This window comes from Athalia rosae, chromosome 2 (genome assembly GCF_917208135.1).
Source record: "Athalia rosae chromosome 2, iyAthRosa1.1, whole genome shotgun sequence".
NCBI classification, from domain to species: domain Eukaryota; kingdom Metazoa; phylum Arthropoda; class Insecta; order Hymenoptera; family Athaliidae; genus Athalia; species Athalia rosae.
This window is the reverse complement of record NC_064027.1, coordinates 25,082,647-25,104,676: the sequence shown is the minus strand read 5'-3', so window position 1 is coordinate 25,104,676 and position 22,030 is coordinate 25,082,647. Positions and strand designations below refer to the sequence as shown.

Sequence of the window (22,030 nt, the reverse complement as noted above, 5' to 3'; positions counted from 1 at the left end):
CGCACTTGTGAGTTCGTCGTTCGTCGTCTTTATTTTCTTTGAAATTCGCCAATTTTTTTTGGATTTTATCTTCAAGGACCCGAACGTGCAGGCCTGCCTCTCTGTCGCGGAGTCGCGATATTAAAACCCCCGCCCCTTCGGTGAACGTGGACTGCGGTATAACTTGCGAAAAAACGTACGAGCTTATTCGTACGTACGAGTATAATATGTGACACATAAAAGTGAGGTCGTTCATTGTCTCGAATGTGGAACAAGAGATTTTCAGATATCACATGAATGGTTGTTTTTTTTTGTTTTTCTTCTCTCACGCACGCATCTCCACATCTGGTTTCTCCTCGGATGTCGTCTATATGTATATGTATGTTTATTTTTTATTTTCACAACTCTTGGATGTGAAAAGTTGCATAGTATATCCCCGGCACTGGAAACTTCCACGGGTACACCTTGTAAAGACGTGTCATAAAGTTCAAAGTTATGGAGGAAGACAAAGCGCCGCGACATCCGTATTCCTTGATCTTCGCGAGTAAGCTTTAATGAAAATGTACAGCTTGTATGTTGTACGTGCATGAGAAATGATTGGGAACGAGAACGCATCGCGTACGGTATCTCGGATGAAAACGATCAGCGTGCACATTGTCTGTCGTACAACTCTTCGAGATTTCGTTTTAATACTCCGCCGATTCCACCAAGAAGACGCGACGCGACGGGAGCAACCGATCGCTTGATTTCTTCACCTTCTTACTCGCGAAAACGGAGTTACAAATTCGTATCTGTGTACGTACCTGCTGTGTACGTATTTATTTAAAACGAAGCGACGGAGGGTTCGGATCGATCTACTTTTTTCCATCTTCTTCATTCTCTTCTTCTGCCGAGAGATAAAATAAAGTAAGCAAATAGGGAAGGTGACTCGCGCGTCGAATCGTTCAGCTCTCTGCACCTATCCCGTACACACGTGTATGTGTGAGTATATAGGCGAAACGGGAGAGCTTGTGTACGTGGTTATTTATGTAAGCATGCATATATATATACACGAAACACGCGCACACATATTTTTGTTGTACGTGGACGGGTATCGCGCTTGCCTATATACCCAACGAACACAACGATAGGGCAGCGAATTTAAAATGAGTCTCATTTCAGCTTCTCCCTGTACTTTCGTCGTATCTGTCTGTAAGCGGGATTTTTCGCCGGTACAAGTTCCTCCGTATAAATCGTTCGCTTGGGTCGTTTGTATCTCGCCCCTGTATACAGCTTCCGACTGCGACATCGGTACGGGGCCATACGGCGAGTAGATATCCCTTGAAAAATTTTCAAAGTTAAGTCTTCTCGGTTGCGGGGAAAACTATGTTAGCCCACTTGTAGTTTTTCGTCTATTTCCTTTTCCTTTTTCCTTTCTAGTTTTTGTTTTTCTCATCTAACTCCGAACGAACCTTTTCCGTATCTACTCTACTTCTCTTCTATTGAATAATTACAAATTCAAATCGCAACGTATGTTCACCCAAAGTCATAATTTGAAACAAAAAAAAAAAAACGGCGATATGATCGAACCCCGATGTCAATGTGATTCGAGACCGCGATTCCATGCGGGGGTGAAAAAAGAAGGATTTTTTTTTTTTTAAATGAGAGGAAAGAAAAATACGGAGGAAATTGATCTAGTAGAAATCCAGTTCACAGCAGTGAAATTCAGGTGTAGGTGTATACCTATAAGGCTTGCATTTGACAGGTCCAAATTGCCGGTACAACCCTCCTTGCCTCTTAACCTAGCTTCGTACACCTATATAGAAATCCTTTACCTACGTATATCTATATAATATTCTCCCTATTTTTATCGCAATAGCTATTTACGAGACAAGTCCGAGAAGTGGTCGCATACATACATACATGATTCGGCATTTTTCAAACTTGTCGCGTAAAAGTAATTCATCCAATTCATCATTTGGAGTTTCAATTTTTGGTGAAATTCATTACGGAAACGCCGCATTCACTCCAAAGTTTTTTCCCCACTCGTTTTCCCGTGACACGGCGTTGCCTATCTCCTCATCCTGGAACCACCCCTTGGTATAATTTGCCACTTATCACACGGATAGCTATATTTCGGTGACAAAAAAGAGTACGGATCGTGAAATAGTATTTTCACGTTTTCTCGGGACGAAAACCACCGCCAAAAATGAGAAATGTGTGAGAGAGAAAACAATAGCATAAACGAAAATTCGAATCAAACGGAACGATAGAATATTTCTTCCCCGCTACCGCGACTGATGTTTATTAAGAAGGAAGTCGTTGATACACCTCTTTACCGATTCAGAGCTGTGCGAACCCTTTTTTTCAACCGTAGTCGTCGACGGAGTGACAAGGGTGAAAAGTGCGAGGGTGTAGCTCTTATATATGTGTATCGCCGATATATATATATTTATACTGCGGGTACATAGGCACGAGACTTGAAAGTCGATTGAAGTAAAAGAATGCGAGTGACTCGATATACGTATCATGTAGATTCAGACACACCCGAGGAGATAGGGAATTTTCTTCTCGCTCCTTTTTTTTTTTTATTTACCTTACGCGGACTACCCTGTGAGCGATTCCGATACGATTGCTGCTGTAAATTGCGCTTTTTTTTTTTTTCGTCACAATCGAAGTAGATCCCACGCGGAGGGAACCGTTGAACAACAACAGTTGAAGGATCCTCTGTTCCTTCTACCCCCACTTTTCCCTCCCACTCTACTTTGCTTCGGAACACAAATTTTTTATTCGATTACACCGTGCGATGAAAATACACGAATGAATGGGAAGTAAATAAATATACGTACGTACGTACAGATGTGGAGGTTGTATGTACCAGGTGCGCGGAGGGGGTTGAAATCCAGCGGCGAGATAGTTTTGTTGAAGGAAACTATTCACTCCTAAATGTCAACGCTGTAGGGGTGGTACGATATCTCTTTGAAAGTTTCTATGGACATACAGACGACGAAGGAGCCGTACCGTAACCTCGGTGCCTCGGAGTAGAAAATTTTCGAATTAATCTCTCGCTCGCAGAATTTATCCGTATAACGTGTATATTATTATCTGTAAATCTATGCGAAGGGTTGAAATATATACGCCATAGTTTTACCCCCGTGGGAAAAGAGCTTTTAGAGGGACACTTCAAAAGGCGATTTAGAGCGGGCCTTGGAAAGATATGGCTTCCATTTTTCTGTCCTATTTTTTTTCTTTCTATCCATAGAAAATCTCATTCCAGAGTGAATTTGAATTCGATCAATTTTCAAAATTATTCAAGAAACGTTATCCAACCTACTCACCTTGTATATCGCGATATTCACCTCGTCTCTGGGGACGTTGAGATTCTAAAGGTCGGAAAAGCTAAAAAAAATATCCGGGAATGACTCGCTCTGATCGGTTTCGTTCCCCAATCCGCAATCCTGACCGCGAAGATGTAAATGCAAAACTATAAGATAACCCCTGAATAGTTTACGCACCCGTTTCCCCAACAATTTTTATTCTCATCCCATTTTATTTATTATTTTTTCTTTTCGCCTCTTTCGCCTTTTTTTTCCTTTTGCCGCATGTATAATATTTTTTCGCTCGTTCCTTTGCCAAAGAAAAAGGAGCTCCTATAGCCGGTATAATTTTGAAGGAGTCGAACGAAACTTCGAAGTCTCATAAGATATGGAGGACCCGTGCAAACAAGGTTGGTGTTTCCAGGAACCGTTCCCGAAGGAACAGACACGGCGCCGCGAAAACTTTTCCAGCTTTTTCTATATGATATATGTACACGTCCCGTCAGTGTCTGGAGTCAGCTTTCTTTTCCCTACTGGAGATTCTCCCCCTAATCTCCTATCTCTTACTCGTTTTTCTATTCTATTTTATTCCCTTTCTTTTTTTTGTTTTTTTTTTTTTGTGTTTTTCTTCACGCAGCCCGCTCGAAATCTTTACCGCACGCGTTCCTGGACTACGTGCAACCTAACGAAATGTGACCATAAACCGTTGGAAAAAAGGTCGTATGAAACACGCCGAGAAGATACGGCCCATATTTTCAGGTGTTATGTATCTCGCTCGTGAAATTCCATGTAACAAGATCCGGATAGACGTAACAATAACGCGGTGTAGAAGAATCATTTTGAGTGGTTAGCCTTTTTTTCTGGATCGGCGTATGGCCCACGTCAAAATAATCGGAAACACTCGACCCTCAATAGACGAAAAAAATTGAAAGTAATAACGCGTCGTATATGGGGATGATATTTTATTCTTGCCTTCTCGGATTATTGTCTAAAGTTGTTTCGAATGTGAGCGACATTTATTTATACAGCTGTTCCGTCGAAACGCAGTAGTTACGGTTTAGATTAGAACCGTAAGTTTGTTAACGGAAATAAATTGAAGCGCGATGCCCCGATGAACTCGTGAGCTTCCTTTTGAACTAGTTTTACGGGAAGGGGGTCGAATACCAGTATAAGTGTGTATGTACGCGTATAAAACGCATAGCGAGTTAGCTGAAAACAAGATACAACAGAATCTTTAGATATTTCACACACACGTAAGGTGTTGAGATTCGCCTCGATATACGGTGAACCTGCATAGCAGAGATAGAAGTGTTCAAGTTGCTTTAATTTTATTAATGGGCCCATCACACGCGAATTTCAAGTATAGCCCAGAAGCTAATTTAATTGCCGACAGTTAAGTTTGCTCTAGTATTTCAGCAAGGTTTCGATTAGAATTCCTAATTTAACGATGCAGCTGGAGCAACTCGGAGCGCGTATTCTTCCCGATAAGAAACTTTCTAATTTGAAAATCTGTGTCACGAAGAAATACCAGCAAAAATTGTTCGAATAGAAGAAGAACAAGAAACATTAATCTGATCGAATTCAAATTGAATTAACGATTTCAGGGTGGAAAAACAACACCAAAGACTATAGTCTTTGCTATTTTTTTTCGGGTCGTTTCGAAGGATTCTGAAGCTAAAAAACATCGAAGATTATTCAAACATCTCTGGCTCATTTGCCTGAGAAAACAAAAAAAATGTCCCTAATCTGAGGATCGATAAGTGGACGTTAGTATTAATCGGAAATCGAATGCACGAATGAAAAAAAAAAATAAAATAATGGCGGGACAATGAGACCGAGATCCGAACATGCGCTGTAGCGCTATCTTCAATCGACTTACGAGATACGACGACGCGAGCAAAAATATGAAAAAAAAAAATAAATCCGCACCGCACCTTTTAGCGTGAAAATTTGCAGAGAAAATTCACGGCTAGAAGAATTTGACGTATACCTTCCTTATTCAACAGTCGACCAATTTCCGGTCTTCGTGTCCTTATTCTATAATAGCGGAGTTTATATCCGATTAGTTATGTTAGTATGCCAGGTTCCATGTCAGCTGCTGATGTCTCTGTAATATTTTGAGTCAAGTTCAGACTCAGAAACGGAAATTAAAGAATGGGTGAACCACCCCGATGAGAACCTCCGTTACTTCGATCGCACGGCTTGCGTCTGAGCGGGAAACAAATCTGAAGTAATAAATCGTATAGAACAAAACCGCGTGATGTACGGAGGAAGAAAGAACCGCCTGTCAAACAGGCGTTATGTATCGGAGTAACGATATTGTATACTTACTGGAAATAAGTTTACTCCGGTAGAATCCCAAATTATTCCAAATCGACGGTTGAATCCCTCCACGCAACGTTTTCTCGTTCTCCTTTCTGACGATGATCTAAAAGTATCTACAGAGAGCATGCGATTTATCGAATTGTTTAAACATTCCAAATATATGTATATACACTATACACAAATAATTTATAAGTAACTACGTAAAGCAGGTGTTTATCTATTTTTACAATAATTATTTTAATTCTATGAATAATATACAAATTAATGGTAAGTATGTACCTAATTTTTTTTTTTTTTCTAATTTATGGTCTAAAAACATTATACAAATATTATATAATACAGGCTGAGGTGTAAATATGTAAAGACGGAGGAAGATAAAATCATGATTTCTTAATTCTCCTTTATTACTTTAAAACCAACAGCATCTTTGAGCATTGGTTCAGTTGCCGGTAAATTAAAATCTATTACGCTAGGTATAGTATTCTTTTTGTTTTTCAATTGAAGGAAAACCATAGTGGAGATTTAAATAAATGATATTCTATTCCATAATCTCAATTTTCTTTTTTTTTTCTATTGCTAGGGATTCCCAGAAGCCCAGAGTATTTTCAATTCACGTTACTTTTTGCTTTTTTCTTTTTCAGTTATTTAATTTTTTTCATCTATTTTTGACACACGTGCTAGGGAAGAGGCTCGGCTGTAATATTATGTATTTCTTTTTTGTTTTAATGTCTTCATATACATGCCATTATATCGTTGGATTTCTATGAGATCGAATGTACAAACGATCGTCATCTTCGATACATATTTAACATTTCAGGAATCCCTTAATTTAGTCTGCATCTAAAATCTCTTTTATTATTACCCACACTATAATACGAATTTTAGGGTGGCCCGAAAGCACGGTCCATTTTTTCATCGATCTCGCAGGAAAATACGTTGGTTGTTCGTGTTTGGAGAAACCTCGTTTTCAAAATGCCAGAAAGTATCAAAAATTGAATCAAATTTTAATTTTTCTCGCTACATCGATCCCTTCTACATTGAGACTTATGAATCTTCTAAAAATCAGACTATTGACGTAGTGAGAAGAGAATTTTTTTAATTCAATTTTTGATGTCTTCTAGATATTACAAAACCCATGAGCAACCCCTAAAACGTTTTTAATCGAGCTGACTTTTGGAGAGGGTCAATAAAACATGAGAAATTAACATATTTTCTAACGGAATTGACAAAAAGTACGTCGTTTTTTTGGGTCACCCTAAATTCATATATGTATACTCGTGTGTTCGTATTGTACTTGCCTCCGCCTATAAGTCATGAACGATACGGGACTACAATTTTATTTGAATTGTTTCAAGTTTTCCTCTTTCGTTTCAAATTTTTTTTTCAAATAGTTTTTTTTTCATTTCTCTCTCTAGTTTTTCCTTCTTTCGTTCGCCTAGATTGATGTGACTGTAATTTATGTATTTTTTGTTATATTTCATCTTCGTTAATTTATTGTTTTATTACTGTTCTTTGATATCATTATCATTGTTGTTTTTGTTAATAATTTTATTATTACCTCGTCACCATACCAGTGTATGGCGTTTTGTCGCATATTGTATTTATAATATTTATACCGTTCCTCACAATAATACAATTATATTATATAATGTTTGTCTAATATAACATAATTATATTATACATATTATTATCAATATTATTGGTATAATTATTCACAAATTAATCGTCGTCGGGAAAATAGTTAACCCAAAATCAGTTGAGAAAAAAAGGAAAAAAATCGAAAGACAAATTGAAAATCATGAGGAGACAAAACGATGCGTTAGTATCCTTGTTATTATCATTATTATTATTATTATTATTAACATTATTGTTGTTGTTAATATATGTACAGAGAAGAGGTATGCATATAATATTTATATTAGTTATTATTAATATAGTAATATTTTTATTCAATAATTTAAGATTATGTTTTACATTACATTTCTATAATTACGTGTATCATGAGTGAGGTGTTCTCTAATTGTCGATTTTTTCTTCTGTTTTGTTAACTGGCTTACGTACATGGGTCTTTTAGTCTGTTAATAGAATTGCGACAACTGCAGACTTCTTTTTTTTCATCATTTTTTATATTCATATTTATTTATTCATTTACTTATTCTTGTTTAATAAATGTACAAAAATTATAGGTTTTTTAATTTGCATGTTTAAATTGACGACGAAACGATACAAATATATTATAATATACATGTATATTTATCCCCCACAAATCCCAGTATAGATATCATATACGTACGCGATGTTCGAATATGCCCCGATACCTCGTGTAATATAACAACAATAGTTTATGGGAATTTTCAATTAGAATTACATCATACGGCTCCTAATGATCCTTACCTTAGTTTAAATGGAAAGCCAGAGCTCGTGAAAACACTTAGATATATAATAATATATCTGAAAACAATAATACAAAGGAAACGTATCAAGAGAAGAAAGATATTAATAAATAAAACAGAAACTACGAGGATGGGCGACAGAAATAGCCTTCCACCATTTCTGGTATAAAAGTCCGATTTACTTGCGGGGCTACACAAGCCCCTGTATCCTAATTGTAAGTGAAAAGGAACGGGCTTGATAATTACTATCTAAAATTCTATCCTAAGCTCCCATCAAAGCTAATTTTACTATTTTTCAACTACTAATAAGTATTTCTAATACTTATCACTATAATTCTATGATTCTATGCAAAAACTACCTCACCACTAAGTTAGCAACATGGACATTATTGTTGTTTGTTCACGATCATTCAAAATATTATTAATATTATTAATATTATTATTATTATTATTATTATTATTATTATTATTACTATTAGTATTATAAGTTTTTTTGTTTTATTTTTCTTATCTTTTTTCTTTTTCAAATTTGTAATCGCTTCTTAACGTTCTAGAGAAGAAGAATTGATCATGATTATTATTATTATCATTATTATTATTATAATTATTGTTATTATTGTTGTTTTTGCTATAGTTATTAATTATTATTACATATTTCACTTCGGTAATTTCATTTCTTTCTTTTCTTTTATTAATTTTCACTTGGATATATACCAGGTGAGTTATTTTCATCTTGAGACAAATAAATATCGCAAGATGAAAAACTTACCCTGTATATTATATACTTTTATCACTTCACTCTCGTACCGAGCGCAGATCCAAACATCTTTAAATTATTTGCATTCCTGTAAGGTAGATGGAGAATTCAATGGCAAAATCACTAGGAATTTTTGAAATATATCGTGCAAATTTTTCGTCAGTTAGATGACGACAATGATGATGATAATATAATGTACAGGGTTTTCACATTATCATGTTATTATTAATCATGCGCTAATATATAATTTATATCATCAATTAATCAATTATGTTATTATGTGTATAGCTGTAACGATAAAAGTATCTCGCAATTGTTTCATTCGCTTATAAAGATTGTATAATTCAAATTTGAAAAATAATTTTCACTTTGCATGATGGATAATAGGTTGTAAAATTGAACCGAGTTATTTCACATATTTTTTTTACCTTCATTATACAATTAAGATGCAGCCAATAGCAATTAGATATTTCCTGTAGGCACCCTGTATCGTTAGTCTTAGGTAAGGAAATTGATTTCAAGCTTATGTAAATCACCAAATTGATGCAAATCTCTCGCCGATACACAATATTATATCGCTTTATGAATAGCATGAAAATGTTTAAACATTTTTGGCGCAACTCAATACTTATAAATGTTTAAACTACGTTGGTTTTCTGTTCAATTTTTCTCTTCTCTCGCAATCATTATACACAGTATTTAATGTTATTATATTATAATAATAATTATTATTGTTAATATTACTTTTGTTATTATTGTTATTATTATTATTATTATTATTATTATTATTATTATTATTATTATTAATATTAATATTAGCATTATTATTTTTATCATTATCGTTTCTTTAATTATAATTAGTGTTATAAAAGCTTGGTTATTTGGATCGGACTGTAGCAATATATTCACATAATAATTATTATATGTCATTGTGGAAATTAAAAAGTTCAACGTTATACAATATTCATTCAATAGTTAATATTTTTTCTTTTTCTGTTTTTTTTTTCTTTTCACTCGCATATCATCATTATCCCACGATAAATACAATTCACATTATTCTAATTATCATTATTTACCATTTCATCATCGTTGATTTTTCCTCATCAACAGATTCTCAAATATTGTTATATATTTGTGTGGAATATCGTAGTATTATTACGATGTTTATTATTAGCTTTCTTATTATTATTTCTCATTTCAAGTTATGTACTTTGTTTTTTTATTTTTCTTCTCTGTCGTCGTTATTTATTGAAAATTATTAAGTTTCCTTCATTTCTTTTCTCTATTATTTTTTTATCTAGTAAAATGTACAGGTTTGTTCGAAAAGTATGATTTTTATTTGTTCTTTCAATATATTTTTTTGATCATATTTTTTACTGGCTTTCATTTCATAGTGTAGTTTGTTTTTTCGTTATGCCTATATACGAAAGAGACTGATTAATTATATTGTTTTATTACATTAACATACGTTTCTGAAGTGAATTATTTCACGGTGCATATACGCGAACATGATAACATGATGTGTTCGTAATATACGTGTAAGAAAAAGTTTTGGATAAGATGATGCATGTGAGGTATCCAAAGTATTCTGTGAAGTTTGTAATAATTTTTCCATCTTTTCTTCTTCATTACGCACATAATAATAATAATTGAAACACACGGACCATCATTTTAACCGCATCAAGACTTGCACGTTTTTTTTATCTATTTGTTTAATAATTTCACGTTTCACGCAGTTCCTCTATTTTTCATTAACAACAAATTATTTACCTATTTTATAATCTCGCGTTCAATTACCTCTTAAGCAAGAGCTGTCTGTTTGCTTAGTAATTAAGGTCAGGATAAATGCTGCCAAAAGATTAATTATTTTTATTGCATAAACGATACTTCTTTTTTTTCGAATATATGATAAGTATATTATACCCACGTGTATTGCATGTGTTTCGTCATAGACAATGAAATTCTTCTTCTTCTCAAGTTTTATGCACCTCAGAATAATATATTTATCCACTTCCTTCAGCCCTTAGTGGCTGATTTGGCTGACGTTTGAACAATTAAATTAAATGATTAAAAACTATTCAACTAACAATAACCAACGAAAAATGATTGCAAGGGCCACGGTAATTTTCATAAACTAATTTTGTCGCGATACGTTATGCCGCTTAATCGGTTATTATCGCTAAGATTTTTGCATCCCAGTTCAGTGAATTTCAAGATCGATTCCAAGAGTTACATCATCGAAGAAAAGTAACAAAGCGCACCGCAACTGTTTACACCCATCTGTGAGCTAATATGTACAAATTTATATTTCGTAATCATTATTATTATTCTTATTACCATTATCATCATTATTATTAATTATCCATTACTAATATTGTTATTATTATTGTTAATAATGTGATTATAGTTATATCTATCGTTATTTTCATCAAGATTAAATCAAATTTCCACTCATTCACCGCCAACTTCACAAGAGTTTGAGTTTACCTAACACAATTCACTTTATTATTATGACTAATGTTATTAATATTAGATTATTATTATCATTATTACTATTATTATTTCCGGCTTCTTTGCTTATTTCTTTCTTTTATTGTTTTATACTTCTGTTATTCTCTTTTTCTTTCTTATTTTCGTCTCTTGCGTTTGGTAACTTTATGAGCAATGGGCACGTAAAGACTTAGGAATAATGTGCTACCAAACATGATTGTTGTATTCTTGCTGACAAAAATATCAAAAATTGTACGTGAGTTACTCGACTACCGTTTCATTAATTTGTACGCAAAAAAACAATTACTATCAACAGTGGAATTTAAAGTGCGTATTCATCTCTGATAATAATCTGAATTTCAGCAATTAGCGATGTTTTGTTCGGAGGTTCTGTAATTTTATACAACAACAAATGAGGAACTATAATATTCGTGGGAGAGAGTAGCGTATATATTTCACTAACTTAAAATCGCGCATGCTGCCGGAGCTACTAGTGGACATGTTTGATGGTCGCCAATCCCATTTAGAAATGATGCAATGCTGTAAAATGTACATTCATCACACGAAGAGGAGGTAGGTACTTCAACGTGGTAACAATGATATTACACTGGGGGGTTGAAAATGGCGCCTGGGAGACTTAGTAATGATTGAGCAACCTTGGCGGTTGAACGAAATGTACCAAAAAGTGATTTCCAGCCTGTTGTTTAATAGATCTATAAAAGTAATATTTTTGCTTTTTATAGGATTTTCAAACGATGGAAAAAATTGTCCAGAGCCGCGATTAGCCTCGACTCATGATCCGACGAAAAGACGAGTAACGCGATAAAACCTTTTTTAGTGAAATTTGAATTCAATCGAATATCGCGTGATACCTTGAATCGCTGCAACGTGTATATCATACCTCTCACAACCGCTCCCGTCATATTAATTGTAAAATACTATTTTGGTGTGGTTTACTTTTGTCCATAATTGTGGGTCATTTTTGAAATCCAGATAACTTTTCTCTGATCAAAATCCAAATACCCTACCTCTGATATTTATTTCAATGTATCCGCGGGATTTTTCATTCTCTTATATATATATATATATAGGTCAATCCAAAAAAACAAGAAGTTTTTATACAGAAATAAGAAGTCCAAGTGAAAACCGTAAGATTAATTCATAAATGCAACGAGGGTACCTCATTAATTTATCAACAGTTACTCCATCTGGCAAACTGTAATCAAACAAAATAATGATAATCGAACAGTATAAAATCACTTCACGTGTAGTTACGAAGCATCGATTCATTTATTGTACACACAATCAAAGCTTCGTCGTTTAATTTTCAGATTTGAAAATTAATTTAATTAGCCCTGAAAATTAACACACAGGCATTAATAATGCCTAATTATCCTATAACGATAGAGAATCTCTGTTATCGATTTTGCTTAAGTTTCCATGACTTTAGTGCAACGTATAAAGAATCGTGAATAAGTCTTTTTTTTTTCTTTTTAATAAAAGCTGACATACAATTTTCCTACTAACATTTAGTATTATTTGAAAAGGAAATCCTAGTTTTCACGCAAACGATGCATCAATTATTTATTTTCGTTTTATTTCTCCTCTTTCAAAATTAAATTATTATTACCCATTCTTCGTTTCAGATTTCCTCGGAGAGCAGCCAGCAGTGCTCGGGCTGTCGATTCTATATGTTTGTCAGGGTAAATGATTAATTTACACTTATTCATTTTCTAGTCATAGACAGTATGAGTCAGACTGTTGTTATTTTATAAAGACAGAAATATTTGGTGTGTCTACCGAGATCCTGCTGGGTCTGACGGCTGCGCTGTTGTAACTGGATTGTGACTTGTCTCGTATTCCATAACTTCTTGATAAATTAATTCCTTCCATTGATCAACAGTGTGTTCTCTTTCATCCACACTATGATCGTATGGTCCAGGTGCGGGCTGTAACGACGAATCAAAATTGTAGCCGGATATCATCGTACGTATTAAAAGTTCCGTGTTAACGATACTTACGGCGTTGACTTCTCCCTCGTCGTACCAGACATTTATGTAATTATGCAAAAGTGCATCGTCAACGGAAATTCGTCGCTCTGGATCGATGACCAGCATACGTGAGAGCAGATCTCTAGCTTGACTCGCTGCGATCGAAAGAAACAAAAGGACTAATTTAGAATCGAATCCATCACAATACACAAGACACAGAGTTTGACAGACAGCCAATGTGGACATTAATCCAAATTGCGTAATCGGCTCTCTGTTGAATTCTGTGTTATCGGATCTTAGCTAGTGAAGAACAACCTCTACCTTTTAGCCTGTTGTGCTCGGAGGAATCCGATGGGAACAAGACATCTGGAAATAGCCTGTCAAACGGATATCCAGGATATCGTGGCCTATTTTCCACATAATTCCTTACTGTCGGTTGTAGTCGTTGCATAAATTCTGCCGCAGGGGTCCCTAATTGTTCTAAAATGAGGGAAGCAATTGTTGGTACACCAGAACTGCCGATCGTAAAAGTGAACCGCACACTCGCCAATAAAATAATTCGCTTACCAATAATTTTATTCCACTGATCGATGTGATCAGTTCCAGGGAATAATACACCACCTCGAATCATTTCACCCATTATGCATCCGACCGACCAGATATCGACGTTCTCTTTGTACCCCATGCCAAGGATTACCTGTTGTCGAGATACGATCAATGAGCAATGAAGTTCGCGGTGGTATGAAGTATTTTTTGATTATAACGATTTACCTCAGGCGCTCGATAGTATCGGGTAACGACGTACGGCGTCATCATAAACGTTGTACCGGCAGTCCTGGCCAGACCAAAATCCAAAATTTTCAGCGTGCAGTCTGATTTCACGACAATATTGCTCGGCTTCAAATCCTACAAAGAGAAGTGTGAGAATTATTTTTCGTAGGGCGGTGATGAAAGAATCTATAAAATAGATGCGATTCGAAGGCTCACCCTATGAATAATGCCGGCGGAATGTAAGTGTTTGATTCCACAGAGCATTTGATAGAGGAGATAAGACATGCGTTCGTGATCCAAGTCCATTTGAATCACCTGGCACAAATTAGCGTCCATCAACTCCATAACGAGGTAGACATCTTGGAACTCGTCCAACGATCGTTGAGGTGTGAATGCGTTGAGGAGTCCGATTATCTGAAAATATCGAGGGAATTTTAAGAAACAATTTCTAGCAGCGTCACGTCGCATAGACTTACGTTTTTGTGATTGACGAGCTTCATCAGCTTAAATTCCCTGTAAGCTCGTTTCGCGTGCGTTACATTTTGAAACGGTCTCGACAGCTTTTTTATGGCCACATTTTGCGCTGTGACTGTGTCATATGCCGCACTGCAATCAAAAAATTTTACCATGAATTCTGAAAAAATCAAAAAAAAAAAAAAAAAAAAACAAGTTTCATTCGTGTTTCGGCGTACGTATGGTATCCAGCAGTTTTACCTATTGTGCAACCGACGCATGTCCGCTGAGTTAAAAATTTTTTACTTCACGGTGGTTCCATTTGTAATAGAATGAAAAAATCCTGTAGAATCGATTCAAGAAAAATTACTCACCAAACAATACCTTGAGCGCCGACGCCTCGCGGCGCGACGTCGACGTACCGCTCAGGAATGCAGAGTTCCGTATCACCGGAAACGTAAAGACGATACCCCGTTCTGATGTTGCCGCTCGTCAAAACGTTCACAGCATTTTCCATTTTCAATTATTCTCTCTTTATCACCTCTTGTGCAGCTGTGCCGATATCTTTTTTCTCTCAAACTAGTCGTGTACGTACTTGCTAGCTACCAAACCAACCACAGCATAGATACAATTGGGAAAACGGATACAGAGTCCAAATTCAAAATTCGAAAAGTCACTTTCGGTTACAAAGCGCTATCGCGTCATGTCGTCAGAATAGAAATTATGACGAACGATCAAGATTGCAGATTGGCGAATTTCAGTATCTACCGATTACACGTGTGTATAATGACGTGACTTTTGCGTATCTTGATAACTGTCACCGAATCTATTCACGACTCGGTACATAATTATCGACTATAATACACCCATTGCGTATTTATCATTATCGTCAGTCGCTCAAGATTCGGTGACAGATGCATGTACGTTAATTTGATTGTCGGAACCATCCATACAATTTTAGTTTAACCGGCACTTACGAGCCGACATACATCGATTCCACGACATCAAAGTGCGATTCGTGGTTCGGATATTTAATATAACAATAACAACAAAAATAACAACAACGATAAAAATAACAATAATAATAACGATTAACCCGAAGATATATGCGGAGAATCATATAAGTGAATAATAAATGAATGATGCGAACCGAAAACCCGACACCGAATCCAAAATAAGTACAATAGCCCTAAAATCATAAGTGGATGGATCCAAAAACCATGCAGATGGAATATGTAACGACGATTTGATAATAATAAATACGAATCGTTGGACGTTCTGAAATTAATAAAATAATAATTGAACTTGTAATTAAAATACTGCGTATAATGAAGCGATATTAACAGTCTCCATAAACAGAACAGAGGTTCGTTCGATAAACGTTCGAACTATATTAATATGTAATGGTTGTACCATGTGCGTTCAGTCAATAAATTATTTTATCCTCGTTCCGTTTAAGCTCTGGCAAAAACGCTTCGCAGCAGTATATTTAATTGCAACAAAACAATACAGGTATACAAAATGATAAATAATACGATAGGTATTTTAGAACATGATATCGAAATTGTAAAAATATTGATGTAAAATTTTAAACATGCATGCGGATAAAAATTGCAAAATAAAATTCATAAAACTAAAAACGTATGGATGGTTACCGGCAGTGGTCACTGCGTCCTCGTCTCCCCTGAGAAATTTTTGCTTACCTGATAATTTCACGTTCCGATGGAGGTGGGTAAAAAAAAAAAAAAAAGTGCAGACGAGTCGCAAAAAGTTACGGCACCGTGTGCGAGAAGTCTGGGGTGAAGATTGATAAAAAAAAAAATTCTTTCAAACAACGAAAAAACAAAATGACGTTGATAAATTATTTTGAAACAACAAAAATTTGAAGTCCGAGACAAATCTGTGCGTCTGTGTAAACAAGAAGACGGAATGTTATAGGGACAAGATCTGCACGGAGACTGAAAATTTTTTGTTTACGTTGGCAAGTGAAGTGCGACAAGTATAAATTGAGACGCGTATTATAATGACGATGATCACCCTCGCCGTCGTCGTTCTCGTATTACTGAATAATCGTGATTTTATGCTTTGATCAATTTCAACCTACAGCTGTCTCTGTACACATTGCATTCGACAAATACCTCGCAATTCCGGCGTCCCGTTCGGTTGGCTTAAACTCTACACACTACGTTCTATCGTGTATTTCTCGATCAATTTTCCATCTGCCGCCCTTTTTTCTTTTCTTTATCTGCTTCATCCTTCGATGACCATAAAAACGTCGTCTATCGTCCCCGTCCACCGACGTACGCGGTACGGATCTTATTGCTATTGGAAAACCGCCGTATCTGAAAATTCTCGAACGTCTCACTTACCTATACGATTTACCGCACACATTATCCAAATCGTTGGATAAAATCTCGCCATTGTGCAGACTGCCTCTAGAATTTGTCGGAATCGGCTTCGTAGGCTATCGGAAGTGAAGAAAAAAAAAAGGGGCGGTGGAAGGGGAGAAAATCGGGGCATAGACACTCACCAGACGATACCCTGCGCTCCGGATCCTATTGGTTTGAGATTTTGATAGCGTTTGAGGATGGTGAACTTTGTGTCCCCGACCTCGACCGTGTAGAACAAGGCTGACAGCCGGGATGTCATGTCAGGTCCCAGGTAAGGCATGCGCCTCACTGCCCCCGCTCGCCTTTCCTGCACCTGCACCTGCACCTCGACCTCCACCCCTGCAGAGCACTCTTGGTGCACTCGACGTGGACTTACGCTCTTAGCCACCTTGAATTTCGCTATTACGACCCCGACGATAATACTATCGATTTGAATTCAGACTCCCCAGGATCTACTTATTTACTCCTAATTATCCTATCGACTCTCGCTTATTCGGCACACCTCGCCGCTACGTGTATTCGAACTGATGGTCAGATTTGTCTGGAAAAAATAGAGAAAAATTCCGAAATGAAGGAGATTCTTATACGATCGGTTCAATCGTCGTACGATACAATGTGCTGCATTTTTGTCACGTTTAGTGTGCATGTGTTTGTCTAAGGAATGGAAAAAAAAAAACAAAGAAGAAAATGTGCTGCATATTGTTTGGACAATTCGTTCGAGTGAAGTGTCGTCGTATATGTATATGTATACCTATGCGGTAATAGTCGGGGAGCTCATAGAATTCTTCGAGCATATTTATTGTAGTTGAAAATAATTGTACAACAGTTTAGAAAAGGGTGAATAGAACGAGCTAGTCGGTTGCTCGTACCGCGGTATCTGGGTCATCCCTACCACCACCCTCTTCTTTGCTATGTAATAAATATATAGGTGAATGTGTGTACACGTATACCTATATGTATGTATGTATATATATATAACACGGCAAAGCAAGGCAAACATACATACAGCCAGCCATCGTAAAGCCTCCCACAGAAGCTGCTGTGGATCAATGAGCGCAAAATTGTTCTATAAGAATCATAGGGGCGGTTGCGACGTGTAATACGTCACTGCGAAAAGCCGCTAAAAGTCGCACGCCGACGATCGAGAATTCGCAAAATTTTACACGAATGTATATATATACATATACGTACGTCATTCGCGGACCTGACGCGTATTAAATGTACTTTTTTATTAATACCTAGCCCACGCGAATCGTTTCTGTAAATATTCATACGAACGTACGCGGGCTGGAAATAAGAATTATTCGCTGCCAAAAGATAGAGGGAGAGTTGAGGCGAAATGAAATCTAATAAAACGAAATATGACAAAGGGATTCTTTCCGACGTCCCCCTCCGCCATTCCCGCGGTATCACGTATCGCGGTAATACATCGGTCTGTTATATAAACGAAAATAATGTAAGCAACTGGTTTTCTTAAAAGCGGACACGGATATACCGGTGCAGCCGTACCCATCTCCGTTGGGATTCCCCCATTTATTTATAGAGTCCCCAGACACCGGTGATGTCTGCGTAGGCCAGGGGCCATCTTTATATCTCTTCTCTACCTTTCTTAGCCAACGCATATCCGTCTACGATTGCGCAACGATAGTAGACATGGTCGCCCGATGTTCCGTGCAAATACGTGTATACATTGTATATCTGTGAATACGTGTGTATTCTCGACGGAGATTAATAGATGTACACCATGTTCCTAACTAGCGATCGCTGCTAATTAGAAACACGAATATATGTCATACCAATTTCTCTTGGTCAAACTTATAACCGAGAAGAGGTGTCCCGTTTGACAAATCCGGTGTTAAATTCAAACGATTAGGAGACGGTACAACGGGAGAAGACGATGATAGAAAAAAAAAATAAATTAATTGAAAACGAAATGCTTTTCGAGATACGCCGATGTCAAAGCTATCGAATTTCATTGTCTCATCTTATTCAATTCGCGTGTAAACCGAACCGGTTCGGCGATCTTGAAAAAAAAAAAAAATACAAACGGTTTTGAAATGGAAAAACTTCTCAGACAAATATTCTCACATTTTTATAGCCACGCGACGAAGAACCGCCTACTCCGGAGCGAAATTTTTTTTACATAATACGTCACACGTGGGCAGTCCATAATCATTAACAGTCTAGCACGCGAGATATTTTTAGAACTCTCATTACGACATCGTAACGTGCGGTGGGGTTAATTCAACACACGAATTCATCCGTTTCAGTTTACGACTTCCTTCTTTTCTTCAAACGTGTTATTTCTCTTCTTATTTTCCACCAGACGAATGCTCCTCGCACGTCTTTATTATTTTTCAATTATATTGATCAACCTCATCACGATGAGAGGAGAAATCTTTTTTTCTATTGAACGATCGGACTCGTACGTGGACGAATGAATTTATATAGGAAGATTTTAATCCGATACTAGATTATATCAAGACTGATGACAATAGCCTGCGATTTATCCGAAGATTAAAAATTCACGAGCCTTATTCGCCCGCAAGTTTGAGGATCCACGGGGTTGAGGAAAGTCAATACCGGAAGTCAGAAACGCGACTGTATATAAAGAAAATCGATGATACTAAGGCCGAATATGTCGGAAGTTAATTCGGGTGATTTGTACGAGTCTTGCGTGAGACGTGTGTGATGATATTTCATGGAAATCAACTACTCGTACAGCGAAAGTGAAAATGAAAAAACCAAATGCAAGTTTTGAGAACAACTTTTAGTTCAATAAAGAATGCGCATTTTCCATCATCAATCGTAGCATTATGTGATATGAATAGTTTAATTTTCAATTACACGACATTAGGTAACACGTATATAACACACCCTGTACACGTATGTATATATACAAGAGTTTATTTCTTGCATATAAATCCGCAACACTTCGCCACGTGACTTACATTGAGTCGATGCATTCATTTCGCTATCATTGCAGTTTACACGTACGTCTGTATTAAACATAATGTTCTCTCCCTCACTCTGTTTCAGCTTATTTTTTTTTTTTTTCATTTCGTATTACTTCGCAAATGGATGACGAGCGTTTTATTACGAGAGCCGACGCTGGTTGCATATCAGTAAATTGATATCCCACATATATCCTCGCAAATCCTTATATTCCTGGTTAGGAATTTTCATCTCGCTTCGCATAACACGGAAATTCGATTTAAGATTCGGAAAGGAGCTCGAATTTCTCTTTCGCGTTACATAAAACGGGAAAATGAAAAATACGACATCGGGATCTTACTCCGAACGTATGATTTATACACGGGGGGAACAATTTCCATCAATTAATTATCGTGGTCCCTAAAAGCTCGGGGGGGAAAAAGGAAAAAAAAATAAAATCAAATAAAACGAAGTCACAGGCGCCCCTCCAGCTCGAAACCGTACGATGTTCTTTGGTGGCGCCCGATATGTGTACGTTGGAAATTGTCCAACGTTGTAGGGGATAGGAATGCGAACTTTCGACTGCTTTGGCAGTACGAACGGAAAAGAAAAAAAAAAAGGTGAAAAGCTCAGATCAGACGTGACGTCATTCGAACGCGTGCAAACTGTACAATATCGTAAGGTAACTCTTGACATTACCGGTAGTGAATAAAAAATTTTTCTCTCTCTTTTTTATGCAATTAATTAAATGTTCATTTTTCCGTACGGATACATTATACATTCCTTCGGGAGTTCGAATCGTATTTCACCGTGAATAAATTCAATAAGAAAATAAAACAAAAACGAAAAAACTGGCACAATTTTTGCGAATTAGTATACATATGGATGTAGCGAATGTATAAATAAACCAGTTACTTTGAAGAGGGTATTAATGTCGCTCGTATAAATTATACTCCGTGCAGTGTATTTACCTTACATACAACTCGGTACAGTATACACGGGATACATAGAGTGGATTTTTTCATTTACACACAGTAGTCTGTAATTAAAGTTTTAAATGCCCGCGCATTTGCATTTGCAAATATCAACCGGTAAAAGGAATACCCGATATGTAGTTGAGTAAACCGTGCAATTAATCTAGACCAGAGATATAATTATCTGTAATTTTTTTTTTTTTCTCTCTTTTCTTGTTTCCGTTTGCAGTAAATTTTTCCCTCGCTATAAAGTAATCCGGTAGTGTATGTGTATCATCGGTGATGGATAGTTTGTCGTATTTTTCTTTTTTTTTTTTTTGCTTTCGTTAATTGCGTGGTGATTACAATCGATATCGTATGTGATTAAATCGTGATTTGACTCACCATAAGCTTGCGGCCATTTTTAAAATTTGTTTCAAACAGTCGATCCGTAAATGAATAAAAAATCTGTGAACAGAGAAAAATATTGCTGATTAGTTGTGATCGGCGTAATTTGCACGGTACATCGCAGAATAAAACGCATGACTTTTCTTTCGTTCCATTCTTTTTCTTTTATGGAATTGCGAAAATTTTCATGGCTTGCGATTACCGCGAATTTTCTGATAACGAGGAACTCAAGTATTCCATCGCGTGGTTCTAGAAAAAGTCACCCGTATTTCCAATCGGGTATATAGAGTCAATGACGATTCGAAGTTGAAGTGATTTTTATCATTTATTTTTCCGGCTCTTGAGAGAATTTTTTCTCACGTTATTACAATGATTTCCGTAGGATCTCGTTTCCGCGACGCACGGTCCCGCCCATGCGCAAAAATTCTATAGGGAATTTTCAGCCCTTTCATCGGCAGGAATATCGCTGAAACTCACGAAGAACTCTTTGGGAGAAAACCAGACTCCAGAAATGAAGAAAAATAGAAAAAAAACAATGATTATCCAAAAATGAGGCGCCACCTTCGCATAGGTCTACTCCGTCGCCGCTGCTGCTGCGATCTTAATTCAGATGAACATGTACGAACCGGCGCTGGTCTAAAATTAATATAAATTAGGAGACAGAGCCGGTCGCGGGTCTTCGGTGGAAGTTATAAGCACATAGCGAAGAGAGGGAGGAAAGTGAGTTGAGGCCGAAATACTAGCGCAGTTTGCGTAAATTGAGACAAGTCGCCGTTTACGGACCAGATGCTGTATAACTGTATAAATGGACTTTCCTAAACTAAGACAAGTCGCATGGCTATCGCGCTATTAGCCGGCGGTCCTGTAATCGCAAAAAACAAGAAAGAAAA

General features: G+C 36.6%; 1 protein-coding gene across 11 annotated transcripts in view; it reads right to left on the bottom strand.

Moving 5' to 3' along the window:
- Positions 1-5,980: 5,980 nt before the first annotated feature.
- LOC105689124 (stress-activated protein kinase JNK) overlaps positions 5,981-22,030 on the bottom strand; it is a 90,633-nt gene continuing 74,583 nt past the window's right edge. For 7 of the 11 annotated variants that reach the window (XM_025746541.2, XM_025746544.2, XM_025746542.2 and 4 more), the window contains 9 exons: positions 21,138-21,200; positions 16,986-17,386; positions 14,479-14,608; positions 14,219-14,416; positions 14,003-14,137; positions 13,799-13,928; positions 13,547-13,711; positions 13,262-13,386; positions 5,981-13,189 (listed from right to left, as the gene is read on the bottom strand). In XM_025746541.2, coding sequence (XP_025602326.1) covers positions 13,037-13,189; positions 13,262-13,386; positions 13,547-13,711; positions 13,799-13,928; positions 14,003-14,137; positions 14,219-14,416; positions 14,479-14,608; positions 16,986-17,125 — 1,176 coding nt within the window. In that variant the 5' untranslated portion in view covers positions 17,126-17,386; positions 21,138-21,200 and the 3' untranslated portion in view covers positions 5,981-13,036. Of the gene's footprint in view, positions 13,190-13,261; positions 13,387-13,546; positions 13,712-13,798; positions 13,929-14,002; positions 14,138-14,218; positions 14,417-14,478; positions 14,609-14,829; positions 16,144-16,985; positions 17,387-21,137; positions 21,201-22,030 lie in introns of those variants that run through there. The other 4 variants (XM_012405932.3, XM_012405924.3, XM_048651137.1 and 1 more) reach the window with 4 other exon arrangements.